The sequence below is a fragment of the Pelodiscus sinensis genome, chromosome 8, assembly GCF_052426305.1.
Source record: "Pelodiscus sinensis isolate ZL-2025 chromosome 8, ASM5242630v1, whole genome shotgun sequence".
Classification (NCBI taxonomy): domain Eukaryota; kingdom Metazoa; phylum Chordata; order Testudines; family Trionychidae; genus Pelodiscus; species Pelodiscus sinensis.
This window is the reverse complement of record NC_143059.1, coordinates 52275252-52300037: the sequence shown is the minus strand read 5'-3', so window position 1 is coordinate 52300037 and position 24786 is coordinate 52275252. Positions and strand designations below refer to the sequence as shown.

At 40.2% G+C, this 24786-nt stretch overlaps 1 protein-coding gene across 3 annotated transcripts in view; it reads right to left on the bottom strand.

Moving 5' to 3' along the window:
* Nucleotides 1–885: 885 nt before the first annotated feature.
* Nucleotides 886–24786, bottom strand: part of UROS (uroporphyrinogen III synthase) — a 47521-nt gene continuing 23620 nt past the window's right edge. For 2 of the 3 annotated variants that reach the window (XM_075935289.2, XM_075935290.2), the window contains exons 6-10: nucleotides 21775–21849; nucleotides 12081–12164; nucleotides 11465–11550; nucleotides 8276–8374; nucleotides 886–1371 (exon numbers count right to left, since the gene is read on the bottom strand). In XM_075935289.2, coding sequence (XP_075791404.2) covers nucleotides 1246–1371; nucleotides 8276–8374; nucleotides 11465–11550; nucleotides 12081–12164; nucleotides 21775–21849 — 470 coding nt within the window. In that variant the 3' untranslated portion in view covers nucleotides 886–1245. The remainder of the gene's footprint in view (nucleotides 1372–8275; nucleotides 8375–11464; nucleotides 11551–12080; nucleotides 12165–21774; nucleotides 21850–24786) is intronic. The other variant, XM_075935291.2, reaches the window with a different exon arrangement.

The following is a 24786-nucleotide window of genomic DNA, read 5'->3' as shown; positions in this document are numbered from 1 at the left end:
CTCCCCTCCCCTCGAACTGTAACTGTCATATAAATCTGCTCTCAGGTATCTGACATATTTCAGACCATGAACCTGCTGAAAGTTCAAAGCTTTCCGAGTGGTATATTGCACGGAACCTAAGCAGATTTCCAAATCCTCCGCCAGCAATGGTTTTATTTTTGAGTGAAGGCACGAGCTGCATATTTTCTATGGCATGATAAAATGATAGTTGAATCTGAACACTATACAGTTGGGCTTAGCATACACTCAATCATGCTAAAGAAAACTGGGAGAGAGAAGGTCAACAATTGTTTTCTATTCATTCTCTTTCATTTTTCCTTTGGGACATGTCTATATACAGACTTGCAGCTACATTCAGTGAACACAGCAGCACCAGAGAGTTTTAGCAGATTTTTATGTTGAATTTCTGCTACCAGTATTGACCATTATTCTTGAGCAGAGTAATTAAAGATTGCACACTGTCAGGATTTTCAATACACACAGGCAAAAACAGATACAAATTCCCACAGCTCTTATACTGCAATTCTATCTCAGCCTAAGTTACTGAGCCACTCTGGACTCCTATATGATAACTGGGCTGGAGTCCGACACCCAAATATACAATTTCAAGGTGAGCAGCAGAGCAGAATTGGAATCTGATTTTAAACTACTATCTTGGGCAAGGAATTTCTTGTTTAAATAACTTCATTCAGTTCATTTTGACTTAAACCAATAGAAGCCTTCAGCAAATGAGACATTTATGTGTTGTTCTGTAATGTTAAGGTCCATGACTGATACAAGCTATGTAAATAAAAAGCTTCTTAATATTTTAGTACCACGCTCTATAACCATTATCTAAGCAAATATATGTGCTTATTGAAGTAAATAGGGAACAGAGTTCTAAAACAACTTTTACAATAGACTTTTTATTGTAACTATAATTATTTACCATAATCTCTTTAAGCCCCAACACATACTCACAAACAATACGATATTGAAGCTAAAGAGCAATGTGGTTTTGTGTATGTGTATTAGCCATAAAGTTGATCTGAATCGATTAATCTGTCTTTTCCACTCCCACCACACAGTGATGTTAGCAGACTGATGGTCAAGGAAGTATTGAATGATAAGGGAAAGCGCTTGTTTGTTTGTTTGTTTTTTAACAAAAAAATCAAAATTAATATCCCTGTTAAACAGTGATGAATTGCCTTAGATTTCTGGAGGAGGATTATAGCAACACGTGGTGCTTCTCAATAAACGGCAATTCTATAGGTGAAGGGCTTTTTTGAGTCCAGCAGCGAGGTCTTGGGGAGTAGGGTTCTCTGCAGTGCAGCTCACTGGGATTCCTTCAACTTCTATTGCTTCTGCTGTTGTTGGACCGATAGCAGCAAACTGAAATGACAAATAATATTTATACTTGTATCTAATGTAATCAGATGTGGTGTTAGCATAAGCTCTTGCTACATTACTTCAGTATCTTCTATCATCCTGTCCTGCCTCTGATCAAACTTAATGAACATATCCAACTTGGGAACGTAACTGTAAAGGCTGTTTGGGGCTGAGGGTTTTCTATATTAAAGTAATGCATCAATTTAGCTGCTTTGTAATGACTAAGTAAAGCTTATGGCTTAGTTCACTGGTCCAAGTATCTTAAAAATCCTATTGTTTTCTTGCTCAAGGAAGATAGATTCTAACATGCATCCGCCTTGTCATTGCCAATTCAAGCAGGCACTCTTCTTGGCTCATCATAATCATGAGAAAATCTAATTCTACCCAAACGAGGAAATGGATTAGGGAAGTCAGACCAAAACCTCCTTCTGAGGCAAAAAGTTTCTGCAAAGCTCGTAACACTGTAATTCACGTTAGGCGATTCTGTTGCAGGTTCTTAGCTTACTAGTAAGACGCAACAAGTGAGCATCGGTCAATAATAGGAAAGGAGGACACGGCTAATATACTCATGAGGGATGTAAGAATCCTAAAATCCTACTATATGTGAGTAACTCGCCTTGTGCATACATTCCACAATGCTGACAACTTTGCTAGAGAGAAAATTATGTGGCCTTTTTGAGCAAGTTCATGTTACTCTATATTATGGAATATACTGGAATCATCATGTCAGTCATTCACCTAAAGTATATGATCAGAAACTGCCAGCATCAGCTTTAATATAATTTTCACTAAATCCAAAGAATAATTTAAAAATTTAACAGGAAGGACAGAGTTTAAGATTATTACACATAAGAGAATTTGTACTTCCTTAAATGCAAAGCCCAGAAACTGTAATTAATTTTGTAGTTATTAACTCCAAGAACAGTAGCACCTATGGTTGATCTAATGTCTCTCTTGTTCTTCATGCCATAATAAGAAATATGATGCTATATTCAAAACTATAAAGCACATGAGATATTGAAAGAACTGTTTGCATCACCATTCAACTGCTTTTTAAATTAATAATTTCAGTTGGTTGGTGATTTATTTCCACAGTCCCTGGAAACTCTGTAGTAATTCTCAGCAACTGCTGTGCTACATAAAAATGATGATCAAGTCCTTACTTTCCTGCTGTTCAACTCAATCCACAAACTGCTCCTGATTCCCAGATACAGCCTACTGATGCTTTTAGCCTACATAAATATTATGAATTCCCATCCCCCTTACTTTTTGCTATATGTAAATATCACCATGTAACTCTGTGAAAGATATCACAAAGGTTGTCAAACATAATAAAGTAAAAGGCTTTATTTTCATGGTCAAGTTTCACAAGGTATGATTGTTAGTCTGCACTGCAAGTCTGGCAACAGTAAAGACTTATCGAGGGCCCTCCTTTCACAGTAAATAAATGGATTAATTACAGTGGAATGAGGTAAGACCTTTTGGGAGAAATTTTGGATGAGTATGTAGGACCACTCTGTCCTTATGAAATATTGTATATGGGGGGTTTGCCCCTAACTCACCCACCCTTCTTGCGGAGGTAATTGCAACCAAAAAGGCAACCTTCAATGATGGATGTAGAAGGGAACAGGTAGCTTTTGGTTCGAAGGGCTTGCCTATTAGCACCCTAAGTACAAGGTTAAAGTCCACATGGGAATTGACGCTTTTCTTGGTGGGAAAATATTGTGTAAGTCCCGGAGGAACCTTTCAATGGAAGGGTGAGTAAAAGAGGAGTGACCCTGTAGAGGAGGATGTAGAGTCGTGAGGACAGTGACATGTACCTTAATGGAGCTAAGGGTGTGTCTGGACTACAGGTTTTGTTTTGTTTTTTAAGTGGCCTTTTTTCACAAAAAACTCCCCCTGTGTCTAGACTGCTGCTGCATTCTTTGGAAAGTAAATCGAAAGAATGTGGCAGGTTTTTTTGACCGCAGAAAACCTCGTTTACAAGGAAGAACGCCTTTTTCAAAAGTGCTCTTTTGAAAAAAGGCGCTATGTAATGCAAACTCTGCTTTTTCAAAAGAGAGCATCCAGACTGCCTGGGTGCGCTCTTTTGAAAAAGTGGCTTGCTTTTTCAAAAGTACTGGTTGTAGTATAGATGCTCTTTTTCGAAAGGCTTTTTCGAAAGGGGCTTGCAGTCTAGACATAGCCTCAGTGACAGTCTAGTTTGATGTAGGTGTAATAGGTAACTAAGTATATGTGAAACTCTGGCCTCCATTGGAGTGCATTTCTGTTTTGAGCACCTCACAGTAAAATGGTTCCATTTTTGTTTGTATATTTTCCTGGTTGCAGGTCTGCAGGAGCTCATCAGGATTTGCTATACTGTGTTGGGTTACTCCGTTTCCACAGGAGTCAGACAACTATATTCCACACATGAAGACAGAGTGTATAGACGGCTGAATGGTGGATCTGCTACTTCTGTTGTGTGAGCAGGGACCAGACTGGAAGAAGGCAGTCATCTGCAACAGGTAAGGATACCACATCTGTCTGGGCCAACTTGCAGCTCTGAGTATGACTTTGGCTCTGTTCTGTTTGATTTTCAGGATGTTGTATTGAATAAGTGGAAAAGGTTGAAATGCATATAGGAGGGGTACTTCCCATTTTATGCTGAATGCATCTCCAAACAAGCGGGGGCCTATGCCCACTCTGGAGCAGTAGTATGGGAACTGTGTGTTTTCATGGCTGGCAAATAGGTCCTCCACTGGGAATCCCCACTTCTGAAATAGGTGCTTCAGCATTGTGGGGTTGATTTCCCACTCGTGATTCTGTGGAAGTTTCTGCTGAGGCTGTCTGCCAGGATGCTGTCTTTGCCTGGGAGGCAGGTTGCGATCAGGCTTATGTTTTGTGGAATGCACTATTTCCACAACTGGACCGCTTCCTGGCCGAGCTGGTAAGATCAGGGTCCTCCCCCCGTGTCGATTGATATAATACATTGTGGTGACATTCTCTGTAAGTATTTGTATTTTTTTGTTCTGAATCAGTGGGAGGAAATGTATGTAAGCATTGCGTACTGCCCTGAGTTCGAGCAAGTTGATATGTCTGTTGGTCTCCTCCTTGTCCCACTGGGTTTGGACGATATGCTTGCCCAAATGGGCTCTCCAACTTATTAACGGGGCATTCATAGTGATTGTCAGTGTTGCAGGGAGCTGCTGGAAAGAGACCCATTTGCACACATTGTGATGTTGTATCTACCACGTGAGTTGTTTTTATTTTGCTTGGCGTGGTAAGGCATTTGTTTATATGGTACTATATACAGCCTGTACACCGTCCTTAGTCAGGCCTGAAGTGGCCTCATGTGAAGCCAGGATAAACTAACATGAGAAAGTTAAAGTGTTTAATCTATTTAATATTTCTTTTCTTACTGGTTAAATTAAAACAGTCTCCCTAGCTACAGCTCTAGCAAAATGGCTCGGGCATTATTATATAATTAACGGCGAGTTTCCATTAGCAACTGGTGGGCTGTGGAAAGGTTTGCATTGAGCCAGGTGGGTCACAGGCCAAAAAATTTGAGAATCACTGCTACAAATCCAACCTCTTTTGCTGGTCCCTAATTTGAAGAGTGAAATTATGGAAAAGTTCATATTCTGATCTGAATTTTACACGTCATTTCTAGTGTGATTTCAAACTCCTGTAGGAAGACATTTCTTCTGCCACAAGAGAAAGAACTATATGAGAATGTGGGGAATTGAAGAGAAATTTCCCATCAGCTCAAATATCTTTCACATTGTATCAGAAAGTGGTCCAGAAAAGTACGCGGCCCTGTTTCTCAACTAAGGACATAATCCTGAATAATAAATGATTCATTTGAAAACAGATTACCACAGAGACACTGCTCAAATTCAAACAGAAGAAGCTTTGTATTTGTGGTAAATTGAACCTCATTTCTACCTGTCCACAAGATGGAGAACCATCTCCATAACAGCTGCAGCTTGTGACCATTTGAATTTTTGAAGGTACCAACCACCTAATTGATACTTTAACAAGGTACCTCTGTTTCCCAGCATATTAGTTTAATTTGTGTGATAAGTAGTGAGGTGGAGTGGCAGCTCACTGACCCGGAGCAGGAAAAGCCCCATTGTGAGCCTGACCCCAACCCTTCATCTGACCAGAAGGTGAAGTCAGGCCAGGAGTTCAGTCAGGGACCAGCTGTCAGATGCCTGCCCTGTGATCCGGGCTGGGAGGCAGAGGACTGGTCTGGACAGGTCAGACAGCTCTGCTGTTGTTGGGGCTCTGGGCTGGGACGCAGTAGAGTGGTTGGGCCTGCATCCTCCTCTGATACCTAGTCCCTGGGCGACAGTCTACTCCTCTCCATCACTTCAGGCCAAACGCCTGTGTTTGCCGGATCTCCTCCTGAACAAGGAGATCTGACTGCTAGTGTGAACTGCTAACTGTATAGACTGTTTGTTTTATCACCCTGCCCAGAACCAAGGCCTGGGCTCCTAAATACCTAGACTGGCTTGTTAACCACTGAACTGGGCTGATCATAGGCCCGAGTCCCAGGACTACCGGGGGCCAGTGGATGTAAGTGGAGTGGCTGCTCACTGACCCAGATGGGGAACAGCCTCTCAGTGAGCTCTGACTGGCTACAGATGATCTTAAATGAATAAATGTGAGGGTAGAACTTTTAATTAAAAAAATACTTTCAAAAACTGATCATATTCATTATCATCTAGTTAAAGCGCTGTGGTAGTAAGAATTTTCAAACCGAAGAAATCAAAAATTAAAAGTCTAATGAATTACTCATTTCTTATACCTTATAAAAACAGATGTCAACAGGTGATTTATGAAAGAAAGAGGTAGCTATTTTAACTAGCACTAGTCATCTAAGACATTTAATTAAAAAATAAAAGAAATACATCTTTGAACTAATTAGTCACACACAGTTGAAAAACTCAAAGTCCTTTACAATGGCCAGTAAGCAGACAGCTAAGCAGAAAACCCTGATGACTTGTACAAGAGTAACTTAGTGGTACTAAGGAAAACAATTTAAATGGTCTGATTCCCCATCTCTTGATCAAACAAATAGACCACATTCCTCTTCACTATGTTTTAACACTTAGAATCATAGAATACTAGAACTGGAAGGGACCTCAAGTTGCCTTACTAAAGTCCAGTCCAGCGCCCTCACAAAAGGACCAACCACTGTCTAGATCATCCCTGATAGATGTCTATCCAAACTGCTCTTAAATATGTTCAGTGATGGAGATTCCACAACCTCCCTAGGTCTTCTATTCCAGTGTTTAACCACCCTGACAATAAGGAAGTTTTTCCTAATGTCCAACCTAAACCTCCCTTGCTGCAATTTAAGCCCAATGCTTCTTGTCCTATCATCAGAGGCCAAGGAGAACATTTTTTCTCCCTCCTCCTTGTAACACCCTTTTAGATACTTGAACACTGCTATCATTTCCCCTCTCAGTCTTCTCTTTTCTAAACTAAGCAAGCCCAATTATTTCAGTCTTTCCTCATAGGTCATGTTTTCTAGGCCTTCAATCATTCTTGTTGCTCTTCTCTGGACCTTCTCCAATTTCTCCACATCTTTCTTGAACTGTACCCAGAACTGGACACAGTACTCCAACTAAGGCCTAATCAGTACAGAGTAGAAGAATGACTATTGAATCTTGCTCACAACACTCCTGCTAATGCATGCCAGAATCATATTTTGGTTTTTTTTGCAACTGTGTCACACTGTTGATTCATATTTAGCCTGTGGTCCGCTATGACCCCCTAGATCCTTTTCAGCAGTACTCCAACCTAGACCGTCACTTCTCATTCTGTATTTGTGGAATGGATTGTTCTTTCCTAAGTGGGGTACTTGGCATTTGTCCTATTTACTTTGCACCATTTCTCAGTTTGTCCAGATCATTTTGAATTATGACCCTATTCACCAGAGCTTGGTATCATCTGCAAACTTAATAATCGAACTGTCTATGCCACCATCTAAATTGTTGAGGAAGATATTCAACAGAATCTGTCCCCAAACAGATCCCTGTGGAATCCCACTTGTTATGCCCTTCCAGCATGATCATGGACAGTTGTTAGCTACTCTCTAAGAACAGTTATTCAGCCAGTTATGCACCCAACTTATAGTAGTACTATCTAGATTGGGTTTCCCTAGTTTATTGATAAGAAGGTCATGCAAGACAGTGTCAAATGCCTTACTAAAGTATACGTCCACCACTTCTCCCTTATCCACCAGGCTTGATATCGTATCAAAGAAAGCTATCAGATTGGTTTGACATGATTTGTTCTTTACACATCCATGCTGGCTGTTACCTATCATCTTATTTTCTTCCAGATGTTTGCAGATGAATTCCTTAATTACTTGCTCCATTATCTTCCCTGGCACAGATGTTAAACTGCCTGGTTTGTAGTTTTCTGGATTGTTCTTATTTCCCTTTTTATAGATGGGCACTATATTTGCCCTTTTCCAGTCTTCTGGAATCTCCCTCGACTTCCATGTTTTTTTCAAAGATGACAGCTAAAGGCCTCCTCTATCAGCTCTTTGAGTATTCTCGGATGCATTTCATCAGCCCCTGGTGATTTGAAGACAACTAACTTTTCTATGTAATTTTAACTTGTTTTTCTTTTAATTTTAACTTCTAAACCTACCCCATTTCCACTAGAATTCACTATATTAGGCATCCCATCACCATTAAACTTCTTGGTGAAAACCAAAATAAAGAAGTCATTAAGCACCTCTGTCATTTCTAAGTTTCCTCCTCTTCACTGAGCAATGGGCCTATCCTGTCCTTGGTCATCTTCTTGCTTCTAATATATTTGTAGAATGTCATCTTTTTAACCTTTATGTTTCTAGCTAGATTTATGTGTCTAGCTAAATTTAGCTCGATCGGATACTTATTGGATACTTTACCTTAATTTGATTAATAAAATCACCAGAAAACTTCTGAATGTGCTGAAGACAAAATCTGACACCAGATGGACTAAAGAATGTGATGCTTTCTGGAATACCCTGTATAAAAGTAAAGACGGAACAACAGGTGGGAACATGTTTCTCTTGACTCATATCAATCTCTTTAGCAGTCTCCGTATAGATACCGTGTTGTCAACTGAAAAGTGCTCAAGTCAGCTAACAGGAGGGATTTCTTGAGGAGGGATTTATAGAGGGATTTATTGTGGTGCCTAGCCTGCGCTACACAAGGGACCAACTGAATTTCATGTGTGTGTGTGGTGTTGTTTTTTCTACCATCCATTTTCCAAGGTCATGTGAAAATTGAGTGTTCTTTGGTGCTAAGGATGTAAAGAGTAAGGATTTGGACTAAGGATGTAAAGAGTAGTTGATTAATTGACTACCCGATAAGCCTAGGTTTATAGGGTACTCTGACTATAGCCGCTCCCCGACTTACGGCCACCTCCACTTACGACCATCCGCACTTACGACCAAAGTGGTCATAAATGAGGATCCGAGTTACGAACGGCGATTCGCGCTTTCGAACAGCACGGTCGCCATGTAACTCTATGGGATCCAAGTTACGAACAGTTGGAATTACGGACCGAGTGTTGGTCCGTAACTCATTCGTAACTTGGAGAGCGGCTGTACTTGCTTTCCCCCCGCCCCATGCTGTCTCTATATCAGAGGCAGTAAGGGGAAGGGGGAGCAGAAGCCAGTTCTGGGGGGAGCCGGCTTCCCACAGCACTGTCTCCATGGTGCCACTTGCTCCCTCCCATGGACAGGAGCTGCTGCCAGAGCAGGAATCCCTTCCCCATGAGAAGCAGCAGTGTGTGTGGGGGAGGAGGGATAGGCAGGGATGCCTGCTCTGGCAGCAGCTCCTGTCCATGGGAGGGGGTCCCAGGTCCCCACTGGGACTGCTGGACCCGGCACGAGTCAAGACTGAGTAAGCCCAGCTCAGTCCCGGGTTGCATCGGGTCCAGGAACTACCCCTGCTGCGGCTCTGCAATTTAAATGTAGTCAGAGCAGGGCTGCCTGTATGCCTGGCTCTTACTACATTTAAACTGGAGAGCCACAGCAGGGAAGCACCTTCCCTTATCGACTAATTGTGTGGTCAATGCAAATTGAATCGACTACATGATTACCAATTACCCACCTCTTAACATCCTTAATGGGGACCAAGATGTTTTCTATATTAATGAACCAGATGGGGCATTCTTTATATTCTCTTACTCCTGAAAAACAGGAAACCTCCACACACTACTCTCCTAACTTTCTCCGCAGACACGTCTCAGTTCTGGATATATTCTGGGTCCCTCCCACCCTGCATATTCTCCCTCTTCATCCTAAACTCTCTCAGCCACTCAGTTTCTCACACCCAACAAAATGTAATTGCTTCAACAGGAGAGAGAGAGACTCACCAAGAGTATCTACAGCCCAGTGTTTAGGGCACTCTCCTGGAAGATATGACTACTGGACTACTGCTGTAAGGAAAATACTACCTCCTATATTTTTCATATGGAAGGGTGCCTAATTTGAGAGGAAAGTTCACAGCTGTGAATCCTGAGCAAAGTTAGAAACCTAACTCCCTTTGAGGGTGGGGCTTAAGACTTACCTTTTACAGCATTGCTTACTAAACTTAGGCAGATCCCCACTCAGCATGCTGGCTTTGGTGAATTCCTTAATAGGTATCTGACTCTCCCCATTCATTGCACAGGAAGCCTGGATACCTAACTTAGGGTTATGAACTCCAGTAAAAGGCAGAGAGCCTAAAATTAGGCATCAGTGCCCAAGTGCATTTATACACTTTAAGATAGATTCACCCCTCTCACCACCAGCCTATATTTATGCAGGGCACTGTATAGTTAACCACAATAGAAATATCAAAACATAAGAACTAGAAGCTTATAATAAACATTGTATTTGCTTTGCCTTGAATGACAACAAGCAATGAATTCCATAACAAAGATATAAAATTACAAGATGACCTGGCTGCTACTTACTCACATTTATGACCTGGGGAAGCCATATAATTTGAGAATTATAACTTTAATATTCATCTGGAAACATACAGATAGCACAGCATAACAACAAGGCTGGTGGGGCCACAGTGATTCAGGACTCTGAATGTCAGAACTTCAAAATCAATATGTAATTTAACAGGAAGTCAATGCAGAGACTTTAAATCAAAAATAACATGCTCAGGCAAGCATCTGTAAGTATGCAAAGCTGCATTCTGAATAAGCTAAATCATAACTATAATGCAGGTTCCTGCAAATAAGAACATTCTAATAATCTAATATTGAGAAAACAAAAGTGTGTACCAGCGGCTCCAGATTTATTTTGCTATCCACTGACCTTAGCCTCAACCTTTATTAGATGGCAAAAAGACACTTTTAGAATGGATTTTAAGAAACTGATATATGTGAGGATAGCCTATCATCCAAAATTTTTACACTTAAAATGGAATCAGTAACACATTCTCAAATACAAATTCAGCATAAGAACTTGGCTCAGCAATCATGCAGAGCTGATAATTAGTGCTGGACTCAGATTCATGAAGTTGTGGTAAACACATTCCATGACAGAGATCCTACAATTATGGTCATGAGTAAGTAAATCATTAAATGCCTTTAGTAATTTTGTCTCTGATGTAACATGATCTAAAACCAATTTTTTTTTCAAAATTTCATTTTTGTTAAACATATAAAAAAGAACAAGATGAATATATAATTGCTGTTTCCAGTAATCCTAACAAAAACCACAACTTGCAAACTAGAAAAAAATTTGAAAAGTCTAACATCAAAGGTTGGGTTTTTTTCTCCCACAGAGGCATTATTATCTATATATTTTAGGACTTTTAACATCTGTTACTATAATATTTAAAAGGCAATGTATTTACTAAAATTTTTTGGGTGCTTTTTCCAATTTTAAGGACTAATTCAGTGTATCCAAAAGATTAAAACTATAGCCAAGGGATTCTTTTCAGTGTCAGAACAGAATATAGGAAGCTTGTTTGTTGGCCTTAGGTTTTGCGTCATCACAACAATATCTTATGCAGATAACTGAGGGGAAAAAGCAGTTTTTTATCAAGTTTTGTGTATATATCAGAAAGTTTTACATTTATGCTGGTGACCTTTGATGGTGCAATACCTGTTCTGAGAAATAATTCTTCAAGGATTCTTGGAGACTGGGATGTTGAGCAGTTTGATAAACAGTAAGGCATTCCAGGGAAATATCTGTAATTAAAAGAGAAAATATGCCAGCAAATAAACAGGATAACTCCCATTATTCCATTGCAATATCACTATAATATTAATTGCATTAAAAATAAATTACTTTAAAGACTAAGATGTAAGAATATTTCTTTCAAAAGATTCCTGAGCACTTTGAGTTATAAAAGTCAATTAAAGTACTTTACATATCTAGAGCTATCTTTAATCAGAAGATCTCAAAGCACTTTACAAACACCATTTAAGCCTCACAATCTCACTGTGAATAAAATAAATGGGGAACTAAGCTAAAGAGCAAAATCAAATTATCTTCCCTATGCCAGAGATAGCTTCAGTAGTAGAGGTGGGAGTAGAACTCAGTTCTCCTGATTCTCAGTCCTTTCTCAGAGCCTCACAGTACAATCCAATATATACAGATCCATGGATGGTTCACAATGAAGAATAAGTCTTTAATCTTTTACCATTATTTTGAGAAAGGATGAGGATTTCAACAATAAGTTAACACATTAATATTAAACTCTAAAGGCTGTGACCACCTTTTTCTTTGAGTATTGTTGGAAGAACTTCTCTTTTCAGAGACCCACAAGGAAAAAGAAGAGGTGATGAATTAGGTGCTTCCCCTGTAAACAAACATATTAGCGAAATTAAATCATGGTTACATTTTTGACTGTGAGCACAAATGACACTTAAAAAGTTCAAAATTTTGAATATATACTGAAAATCCAGTATTCTTCATCTTAAGCACGTACAAAACTAAGATCACTGAAAACATTTGCAGTTCCAGCTACATCTGCAATTCAGAAGGCAGAGTCTATTTAGCATGTAAATTAAAAATGATTCCATTGCTACAGTATGAATACATTGGTTAAAAAGATCTGGCAAAAAGATAAATTGCATTTCTATATTCTATTTCCTTTGCCAAGAGAATACCAAGTAAAATGTAAGTTATCTCCTCATCAGTCTCTCCCCAATTTTCAGGCACACACTTGATTTCCTATTCAAAGGCTTAATCAGACAGAATATAGCTGCCGTACGAGCTGTGGATATCTCCATGACATGTCATGATATGTGGAGGACAGAACAGGCAACTGAAGAAAGGGACAGAATGCTTGTGTGATGGATAGTAGAAATATTGACCAGCATCCAGTGACTCAGAGGTTAAACTTAGGTAGCTAGAAAGGGTGTTGGCAGGGGACCAGAAGAACCAATGGGGTTACAGTGCTGAAATTGGAATTAAATATAGATACCTGGTCTGCTCTTCCTTTGTGTGTGATTCTAAGCTAAGGGCTGGAGGGAGCAGATGCAGAAATCAGAATGACCATGCCTATAAGAAATATTGGACATGGGAGTGAACTAGACCTGGAAATACAGATCAGCATGAATCACAAGTAGAGGTATCTAGTCATGAAGTATCTAGTCACGATAACAGTATTTTTCTTTATTTTAGTTATTTGAACTTCTCTGTGTGAATCAATGCCTTCCCTCCCCCATTCACTATCTAAGAGTTGTTCCCACAGATTTTCTCTGGCTATGTCTAGACTGCAAACCTCTTTCGAAAGAGGCTTTTTTGAAAGTATCTTTCGAAAAAGCCTCTTTTGAAAAAGAGCATCTAGAGAACAAGAAGATTTTTCAAAAAAGCGGCTTACTTTTTCGAAAGAGAGTCTAGATGCTGTCTTTCGAAAAAGCCCAGTTTTCATGCAATAGCGCCTTTTTTCAAAAGATGACTTTGGAAAAAAGGCGTTATTCCTTCTAGAATGAGGTTTACCACCATCGACAAAACTGCTGCATTCTTTCAATTTACTGTTGACAGAACACAGTGGTAGTCTAGACGCAGGTACAGTTTTTTCAAAAAAAGGCCACTTTTTTCAAAAAAACCCTGTAGTCTAGACATACCCTCTGTGTTTTAGTTTTACTTGGTTGCTCTGTAACACCTAGCAATCAAGTAAACTTTATCAAGTATATCTTTTGTTTTGTTAATAAAAGGTGATGATCTTTCTAAGGTGATGGTTTGATTCTTGTGTCCTGGAAAGTAAGAGGGTCTGTGTGTGTGCATGTCTGCCTACCTAGATTGAGTGGTCAGTACCAGACCATGGTCGCTTGTTTTTGTCTTTTTTTTCAAGCTCTTTTGGGACAAAAGAGCTTGGGGTACCCCCAGGGGAGGAATTCAAGTATTCCCCCGTTTTCTTTTTAGAGTAAATCACTTGACGGTTGCAGCTTTTGAGGTTTTTTTCCCTCAGAGCCAGTGCATCTATAACTCTGGGGAGTTTTTGTAAGCAGAGCCTATAGAGCAGTGATCTCCAACCTTCTTAAGCACAAGATCACTTTTTGAATTTAAGTTCAATCCAAGATCTACCTCAAAATGCCGTTTGCCCCGCCCCACCTCCTTTTTGAGCCTTCTCTGAGGCCCCACCACTGCTCACTCCATCCTCTCTCCCTTCCCCATTCTCCCTCACTCTCACTAGGCTGGGGCAGAGGGTTGGGGTGCAGGCTTTGGTCTTGGATTAAGGGATTTGGAGTGTGAGATTGGCTCTGAGCTGAACTTGGGACAGGCAGGCAGTTGGGGTACCAGAGGGGGTTCTAGGTGCAGCCTTTGGGAGGGTGTTTGGATGCAGGGGTGCTCGGGGCTAGGACAGGAGCTTGAGGTATAAGAGGGGGTTCACGACTGGGGTAGGGTTTTGGGATATGGGCTCCAACTGGGCACTGCTTGCTTCATGTGGCTCCTGGGTGGTGGTGCAGTGGGGCTAAGGCAGGCTCACCCAAACTCCATCCCAAATCCTGCTGTGCTCCTCTCTGCTCTGGTGAGAGAGGATATAGAGTGGGAAAAGGGGGCACCTTGACATCCTCTGCTTCCCCTGCCCTACACAGAAAGCAGGAGGCTCCTGAGGGGACAGCTCCAAAGCAAAGGGCAGGTGATGTGCAGCAATGGGGGCAGGAGCACTGCAATACTGGCACTTGATAGCCTGTTGGCCGTACCAGTTAGGATCTCCTGGCAAAGGTTCCAAGATCTACCAGGAGATCCTGATCTACTGGTTGGTGACCACTGCTATCGAGGCAAGGTATTTAAGGTTCTTTGCAGGCCCTTATCTTCTGCACTTGGAGTGCCAGAGAGGGGATCGGCCCTGACACCTTGCAAAGATGTTCCAGAGTTACCTCTAGCAACTTTATTTCCTTACTTGTGGGGAAGGAGAGACTCTTATTCCTATTACCATGGTGTCTCAAAAGAGCCTCCCCACCCATCCTTACCCATTGAGTTGGATGGCCCTCATCCCTTATTGCTGTAATGTAGGGAAGAGCTTGCTGACGTCAGCTGAAAGAATGAGAAGGCTGGAGAAGATCTAGTTAATTTAAAAGTTAAAAAGCCTTCCAGACCTATTAGCATAACACTGAACCTGTGAAAGAGATACAGGCAGTCCCCGACTTACGCGGATCCGACTTACGTCGGATCCGCACTTACGAACGGGGCTTTCTCGCCCCGGAGGTCGAGGTAGCGGATTGCTACCTGCGAGCTCCGGGGCGAGAAAGCCCCGTTCGTAAGCTGCTCCGGTGCCCCTGGTCTGCTGGGGGGGGGCGCGGATACTGTGCCCCCCCCCAGCAGACCAGGCTTTTGTTTTGGACCCTGGAGCAGAGCAGCTGGGGCGCTGCGGATTGGTCCTGCAGCACCCACTCTGGGCACTACTGGACCAACCCGGCAGCATCCCAGCTGCTCTGCCCCAGGTCCTGATTCAGCCGCTGCTGGTCAGTTTCAGCAGTGGCTGAATCAGGACGCCTGGGGCAGAGCAGCTGGGGTGCTGCTGGGTTGGTCCAGTAGCACCGAAGGGTGCTACTGGAGCAACCCAGCAGCACCCCAGTTGCTCTGCCCCAGGCGTCCCCAAGTCAGCCGCTGCTGAAACTGACCAGCACTGACTACAGGAAGCCCGAGGCAGAGTTGCTCTGCCCCAGGCTTCCTGGAATCAGCGCTCATCAGTTTCAGCAGCAGCTGACTTGGGGAAGCTTGGGGTTCTTAAGTTGAATCTGTATGTAAGTCAGAACTGGCGGTCAGTTTCAGCAGCGGCTGAATCTGGACGCCAGTTCCGACTTACATACAGATTCAACTTAAGAACAAACCTACAGTCCCTATCTTGTACGTAACCCGGGGACTGCCTGTATTCAAGTGGTAATGAAGCCATTCAACAGGCATTTGCCAACCCCAGGTTGGATCTCCCAAAACCGGGACTCTTTGGTCTGGTAACATCCATGGACCGGCAGGACCATAGATGTTCCTGGACCAGGGAGTGCTCGCTGGGAGCCCCAGTGGCAAGAGGTTTGGTGGGTTAGAGCCCAGCAGGGCTGGGACCAGGGATGCGGCAACCCCGGCAGTGGAGCCAAGGCAGGGGATGTGGCAGTCCTAGTAGTAGAGCTCGGGTTAGGCACATGGCAGATACGGCAACTCCGGTAGTGGGGCCGGGAATGCGGCAGTCTGGGTGCTGGGGCTAAAGCAGCACAGCAGCTCAGCAGGGGGGTGGGCAGATGGGACCAGAAGTAGGGAGGGGCAGTGGGTTGGGGGGCTGGTAGCAGGGGACCTCCCCTGGTCTAGCAAATTCCCTCATTCAGGACCAGTTGGGAATGTTCAGAAAGCTGTACCAGAAAGGTCCAACCTGTACTGTCAACTTTTGAATTTATTGTGTCAGTCTACAGGTCCTTAGTTTAAAATTTGCTTTAAAATAACTCATTAGTGTTTTGCTGAAGATATAAAACCTCATCTCTAAAAAATGACCCACTCCTGGATGCCTGGGGAAATATGGACGCCAATTTAATAGTACTGCATAGGGCCCCATAAATCCTAACGACAGCTGTGGGGATGGTATTTCAGATTTCTATTTTGGCATTTTTAAAGGGGTCTATCACTGGAATCTCTGTATCTATATACCCTATTTAATATGGCAGTCATGGAAATGAAGACCCTAATTCCAACAAGAATGACTGCAGTGTTTGCGAACTGAAGCACCCCATTGGATGGGAATGCAATAGCACTAACTATATTTTGGGAGTGTGTTAACTCTTTTGCTGGATTTTAGGGATTTTTAAAATTATTAATTTAGGCCATTGCTTCAGAAAATTCTTGCAATAATTATTATTATTGTATACTTAGAAAATAAGGGTGAAAGATAATACAGGAAGGAAGGATATGATTACATTTACCTGTAAAATGTTAGCACCAATCAGGATCAGGACCTCATTGAGCTAGATGGTGAGGGGGGGATGATGGAGGGAGAAAAACAATGCCATCTAATTCTTTAGATGCCAAGCTGGACTAAGGATGTAAATTGCGGTTAATTTATTGGTCAAGTAGTCGATGGAATTTCCTGCTGGGCTCAAAGGAGGAATGCGGAACACAGCGTGCAGCCCAGGGCAAGTGGGAAGTCCCGCTGACTCCAGGCTGCATGTGGGATGCCAGCTTTAATGCACAAGCGTCCCCAGCGGGAGCTCTTGTGCATTTCAAAGTGGAAGCGCTCTCACAGAGGCCCCCGCTGACCCTGGGCTCCTTGTTGTGCTGCCGATTTGAAATGACACGCAGAGCCCGGAGTCAGCTGGGGACTCTCCAGCTGATTCCGGCTCCACTCAGCATTTCAGCGGAACTTGGAATCAGCTGAGGACTCCGCAGCTGATCGCGAGTTCTGCACGGCATTTCCCCAGAACTCGGGGTTAGCTGGGGACTCCCGAGCTGATCCTGGATTCTGTGGAAATGCTGCGCGGAGCCCGGGATCAGCTGGGGAGTCCTCAGCTGACCCTGGGCTTCAGGCAGAGCTGCTGCTTTGAAACACCCACCTTGTCAGATAGTTGACTAGTCTTTAACATCCTTAATCTGGATCACTATTTATTTAAAGGTCCACCTGAAGACAGGCATATATGAATAGTCTTCACAATCTTTTTTCTATGCAGCTGCCCAACACTGTGTGCTGTTAAAACAAAACAGTGGTTTGGCTAATGTTTAGTTAATATTTTGAGTCTACTTTTAGCATAAGAAATAACAAAGCTCCCTCAAATATATTTCAACTTGAAATACTACACCATACTTGATATTCTAATCAAACTTCAAGTAGCAGGTATTTTTAAAGGCTTTTGCAACTGTTATTTTTACCACCCAAAAGAGATCCCAACATGGGAATTCATATTTTCACGAAATGGGGGTATATATCAGAAGCAAATGAAACGATGGAAATCAATCTTTCTTTGATCCTAAATGGAACAAGAAACCCTTTGAGACTTTTCAGAACTAAACATCTGAGCAGTGGACATATTCTAATAAAGTCTGTGCATACATTTTCTTTTTATAGGATACTTAGGGTGCGTCTATATAGAAGGGCTTAACTTAAAATAAGCTATGCAAATTGAGCTAGGTCAATTTGCATAGCTTACTTCGAAATAGCTTATTTTGAAATTTGGAGCATCTACACAGCACTTATTTTGAAATAGAGCACTCTTCCTCCAACTTCCCTTACTCCTCATAAAATAAGAGTTACAGGAGTAAGAGTAAGAAGTCCTCCAGCTTGACAGTATTTTGAAATAACTGCCTGTTACGTAGACGCAGACTAAGTTATTTCGAAATAACACTAGTTATTTCGAAATAGTGTGGCAGTGTAGACGTACCCTTAGTGTAAAATATATTTTAAGGCACACAAAGGTCTGAGCCAAAATTCAGTACAATTATATTATTCTTTTTTAAATAAGTGGGGTCTTTCAAAATGTATTAATTGATAATTCAATTTCCTCTTAAAGAGTTTTTCCAGGAGTCTTTCAGAACAATAAACCACAGACTGGGTTGTTTATTTTAAGCACTGAAAGGAGATTTTTGGTTTTCAGAATTAAGCACCAAAGTTGCCTTCAGGGAAAAAACAGACACTATAGTAAAAATCTAAGTGAAGGACCTTCTTAGCAGTCAACACAGATTGATCTGAATATCCTAATTGCAATCTGAAGTTTTATTAGGACACAGAGACATGTTAGTAATAAATTACAGGAAACGACAACAAATTGAGATAAAAAGCAGAAAAGCATTCTGTGAGATAAAGACAAAATAAATTAATATTGGCCCAACCAAAGCTCATGTCAGTTAACTGAAATGCCAATGTGATATCTAGAAAGTAACACTAATCCTTTTTGACTTGTGTTTACAAAGCAAAGATTAATAGTTCAATAGCTTTGTATCAATATACAATGTAACAAGCACGGGCCCCAAAAGCATCCTCTAACTTACATAATCAACACTACAAAGACATTAAATTCTAATTAAGTTAAAAGGATTTTTCTTTAAAAAAGACCAAAACTAAACATTTAATTAAGCAGTCAACTGATCTATTTTCCTGATTAGCTAAGCCAAAGTCATCACCAAAAACATGGAAAGTAAATAATAAAAAGAAATGTCACCACTTCTAGAGTATATTTTTTCCATGATGGCAGAAAATATTAATGACATACAACTTCCTGTTCCATCTAGATTTAGTTTTCTCATTTTAATTCCTTATTTTTAATTTGATGTATAAGCAAAAAGAAATGGCTGATCGATAAGTGCATAATGGAAAACATTAATTCAGGATATTATTATAATTTATCTCTTACTTGAGATATTGTTATAAATAATTTGATATATTGATTGTTCCTCTTAATCCCCAAAGTGACAAGTCCGAATTTGATTATGTTCGTATCCACAACAGAAGTCCCTACTGATTGAAATTTTCTGTATTGCTGTGATACACTCAGGATTGCATTTCTTGGAATTACACTGAGGATGCATCTACACAGCAGGGCCTAACTCAAAATTAGCTACGCAAATTGAGCTATGTCAATGGTGTAGCCTACTTCAAAACACCTTATTTTGAAACTAGGAACATCTAAACTGCACTTATTTTGAAATAGAGCATTCTTTCTCTGACTTCTCTTACTCCTCGTACAATTAGGGTTACAGGAGTCGGAGTAAGAAGTCCTCCAGCTTGACAGTATTTCAACATTATTCCAAAATAACTGCCTGCTATGTAGACGCGGACTATGTTATTTCAAAATAATGCTGCAGTGTAGTCATGCCCTGAGAGTCCTGAAATTCTATATTAATCTAAAATGTTGCCTGTGATCTAAAAAGAAGCTGCCCTCAGCCCAGAAATTTTTCTCAAATTGCTATTAAGGGTGAAGATCCTGCTGTCTGGCTGGTGGCTTCCAGAGGATGCTGTTGGATGTAATTCCCCTTGTTCTCACCAGAAGGTACTGTTCCTTATTTGGCTGCCTACATCAGCACCAGCTCCCTCCTTGCTGGCTCAAGCAGAGTGAACAATAAGAGCTGGGATATATTTTACCAGAAGACCACTGTCTGTCCAAACCATGGAGAACACATGTAGGGGAAGACAAGGTACTTACATAACTTTTTAAGGAGAAGGGCAGTGAAATTAAGCTTATCAGGGAGTGGCCAGTGCTTTTAATACACAAACCCAGATGGGGACAAGTTATCCCCCTAAAAGTAAAATAAGAAGCACTAAAACAAAACAAAACAAAAAAGATTTGATTTGAAACAAGGGGCCAGTTTGCCCTCCATGCTTTTCATTACTTTTGAACCTGCAAAGTAGGTAATCCTCTATTTTTTTCCAGGGCTGCTGTTGTAGTCACTGCAACAGTACAGTCATTTATTTGGATCAGATAAAGACTTCCACTTCCATAATACAGAACTGTCTTGGAGCAATCAACAGAGCTCTTAAAGGTCATTTTTCTTTAGCACAATTCATGTCTTTTCTTATTATCGGATTTCCTAAAAATGTAACAATTCCATTCACTGGAAAGTAATCCTTGGTATTACATTTTTTTTCTGAGAATGTGTGTGTTGGGGGAAGGAGGGGGAGAGGGGGAAATCAAGAGATTACATAGCTCAGACATCTGTTCTCTCTTCTTTCAAATCCTCCTCAAAATATACCTTTTCTGCAAAACCCCTAAATACTAACCTTTATCCCAAAATTACACAGTTACCCACATTAAAAAAAATCAGAGAAAACCTTCTGTTTCATATGATCTTTATGACAGGGATTGTGAATTGTTCTTTTATGCCTCTGCAGTCTTGCCTTTATGTCAAGACTATATTTTTCATTTGCGTAATTTTTTCATTTAAGTTAGCAGTTTTCATTCTTGATTATTAAGATGATCCAATTTTGCTTATTCATTTTTTTAAAAGAAATCATGCAACCTCTCCATTAATAAAAAAATTTGGCTGTACTAATTCTACTTTTTCATTTAAATATACAAATCTCTATTATACATAAAGACTGTAATAATAACAACCCTCTCCCCATAACAAATGTTATGTCCAATGGCCAAAACATAATCCTATCTAGGTTCTGACCTGATCCATCATTATAGTTAGTATCTGAGCACTTTGCTGACTACGTGTATCTTCTAGCTGAATGATGAAATAGGGTCAAGTAATAAAGTATTGAAGACAGCAGCTATAGTAATTCACCGAACAGCTAGAATAACTGCTTTGATCACCATCTGCATTTTTGCATGTGGCTTCTGGTGGACAATTTTCATTTTATTGGTTAGATAAAATGGCTTTTCAAATACTTGGGTCACTCTGTTCTATTGACGGACACTGCCTACGTCCTTAAAACCAAGCTTTTCTTTTTTACCCTATTTGTTTGCAGCAGAAAGCATTCAACTGTAGAATTGCCTTTTATAGGCCAGATATCTCCCTAAACCTGCACTTTCTCTGTCTCTTTGAGACCGTGTAATGCAGTTTCCTTAATATTCTGATACCTGCAAGGAGAGACTAACTCAGTATTCAATGGATTTAGGGAACAGATCAACCTTATTTGGTTTGGGGTTAAGTCTAATCCTGAAGCAAGGAAAGTCAGTGTCAAGGGACACAGAATATCAGTTGCATCAAGATACAAAAACAGGCTATAGCTGCAGCTCTGGCTTTCATTACATTACAAATATCATGGCTAACTGAACTAATAAATGCCACTTTGTCTGAACCATAATATATGTATTTTATTATTAAAATGTACAGTTTATTCCATATAAACTACTATACTGTTTGGATACTGTATAGCACAAACCTTTTTACGTTTTGGTGACATCTGAAGCATTCCAATAAATGGAGTTTCAGGATTCTATTGAAAACCTCTACATGCACTATATTCAGATTGTCTATGGTAGGCTTTGAAGCAAGTTTAAAATAAATTTCCCTTAATTGAAAGATTTCTGCATACTTACTTGCACAAATGTATCTGGCTAGTTTTTCAGCATTTCCACTCTTTTCTCCTTGTGGAATAAGGCCAATTTCTTCCACTATATGAAAAGTAACAACAACATATACTGTTTCACAGAATGTGACAATCTGAATTTATTTTCAGAAACACGTGAATAGAAAAAGAAGATCCAACTTAATCAATCTTTTATGAACTTTCTTTAGATTTAATTGAATCATTTTTTAAAGTAAGGTACCAGCTAAGAATAGTAATAGAAATGTAGCCGTGTTAGTCTGGTGTAGCTGAAGCAAAATAGAGGACTATGTAGCACTTTAAAGACTAACAAGATGGTTTATTAGATGATGAGCTTTCGTGGGCCAGACCCACTTCCTCAGATCAAGTAGTGGAAGAAAATAGTCACAACCATATATACCAAAGGATACAATTTAAAAAAATGTACACATATGAAAAGGACAAATCAAATTTCAGAACAGAAGGGGGATGGGTGGGGGGGAAGGTGAATGTCTGTGGGCTAATGATATTAGAGGTGATAATTGGGGAAGCTATCTTTGTAATGGGTAAGATAACTAGATCCTTTGTTTAAACTCAGATGTAGAGTGTCGAATTTTAGCATGAATGACAGTTCAGAGGATTCCCTTTCAAGTGCAGATTTGAAAGGTCTTTGTAGTAGGATGCAGGTAGTTAAGTCGTTGAGACAGTGTCCTTTCTAGTTGAAATGGCAAGAAACTTTTTTCTTTGTCATCCTGTCTGATATCTGTTTTGTGGGCATTGATCCTTTGGCGAAGTGTTTGAGACGTCTGTCCAATGTACATAGCAGACGGACACTTTCGGCACATGATAGCATAAATTATATTTCTGGATGCGCAGGAATATGTGTTCTTGATCTTATAACTTATAAGACTTAACTCAACGACTTAACTACCTGCATCCTACTACAAAGACCTTTCAAATCTGCACTTGAAAGGGAATCCTCTGAACTGTCATTCATGCTAAAATTCGACACTCTACATCTGAGTTTAAACAAAGGATCTAGTTATCTTACCCATTACAAAGATAGCTTCCCCAATTATCACCTCTAATATCATTAGCCCACAGACATTCACCTTCCCCCCCACCCATCCCCCTTCTGTTCTGAAATTTGATTTGTCCTTTTCATATGTGTTCATTTTTTTAAATTGTATCCTTTGGTATATATGGTTGTGACTATTTTCTTCGACTACTTGATCTGAGGAAGTGGGTCTGGCCCACGAAAGCTCATCATCTAATAAACCATCTTGTTAGTCCTGTATTTTGTACCAGCTAAGGATTTGATCTTTGATCATACCAAGGGAACTATATTAGGAGAGCAACATGGGGCATTATGGAGTATCTAAATTTCATCATGGAACCTGTTGCTGGAGCATCATGGGCCCCAAATTTACAGGAGGGTAAAGGTGCTACTGCTGGCTTCCTGCACAAAGCAGGATATACTCCCTGTGACTGCACTTGCATTTCTGCTGAGGATATGGATGTAGCTTATTAGTGTGCATCTCCCCTCTGTGATGAAGGACAAAAGCTGAAAATCCAAGAGAACAATGTCTCTTATTTACCATAAGGCATAGATAGTGGAAATCCCAAGAAGTTAATTAAACAGGGTCAGATGCAATTGACTCAAGCCTCCTTTCAATCCATATTATTTTCTTTATCTTGACGGGTATTGTTAATTGTGACCTTCTATTTGAAGTTAAATAAATCTCATTTATACTTCTAGCCATTAATTCCAAAATATGTCCATGCTAAGCAACCATTCAGCAACTGTATCAGTCTTTACTTAATACATATACTCTAAATATCACCAAACATGTTAGGTCTCTTGAACAAAAGCAAAACATCTGACACAAAGTTAACTGATCTATTGTCTCCTTGAGGCTCTCATGCAGCTTCATAGTCATGGTGAGATTTATCAATTCATACTGAGGGAAATAAAACCCATATCTAGCTCTGGAGTCTTGCTTGTCCTCACTAGCATGTAATTAGAAGATATTTTTGCAGGGAACAGAACAATTGCTCAGGCTATGTACTTAAGCCAAATAATGGTGGAATAGGCAATGAGACAGGTACGAGCAATCACATCACATAGCTACTGACACCTGCTAAAGAAGAACACCATGTGACTTGTAACAGAACAGATGCCATATAAATTTCTCTTCTAATTCAAACAGTATAATGTAATCTAGCATGCTGTAGTTTACAAACAGATAGAGTTTAAATGAAATTAACATATCATTAAAAATGTGCCAAGTTAATAGGAGGGAAAACCTCCAGTTGTGTACACTTTAAATAACACAGTATTGATTTATCCAGCAATCTCCTAGCAAAATGGCAAATGTTCTGCACTATCTGATTTAGATTTTGGTTGCTCATAAAACTAAAAATAACACCGATAACTGCTAACAGTAGCAGAAAAAAATGAGAATTAAATTGTGCTCTTGTCTCTTTACAGCCTCTCTTATATCTTGTTTACCTCTGTGATGTAGAAATTAACAAAACTAGCACGGGACATGTAGGTCAGACTTAAACATGAACACAGATTTAAAGACGTGAAGAGTTATAAGAGTGTATATGATTTCTTTAACTCTTTGATGGTAGATCACAGCACAGAAACAACAGGTTAAATCCTGCCACCTTGAAGTCAATGGGAATTTTGCCATTGACTCAATGATACCATCATTTCATCCATAATATAAAGAAACAGAAAAGATATATAAATTCAGTACCTGTTTTTTTTCTTTTCTTTGACTAACCTTTTAAATCACAAGGAACATAATTACAATTGCATTATAATAGGGAAAAGAATGTCCATCTTGATGCTAGCTCCACAGCTAGTGTTGCTTTGTGTATAAAGCTAACTTTTTAGAAATGTTCACTTATTAATTAAAAGGAGCTTTTTATATTTTTTTCTGGGCAATCTTGAACTGAAATTAAGGCTTCAAGAATTGTACTGAAGAGGCTGTTTTGTATAAAGGTTTATTGTTTA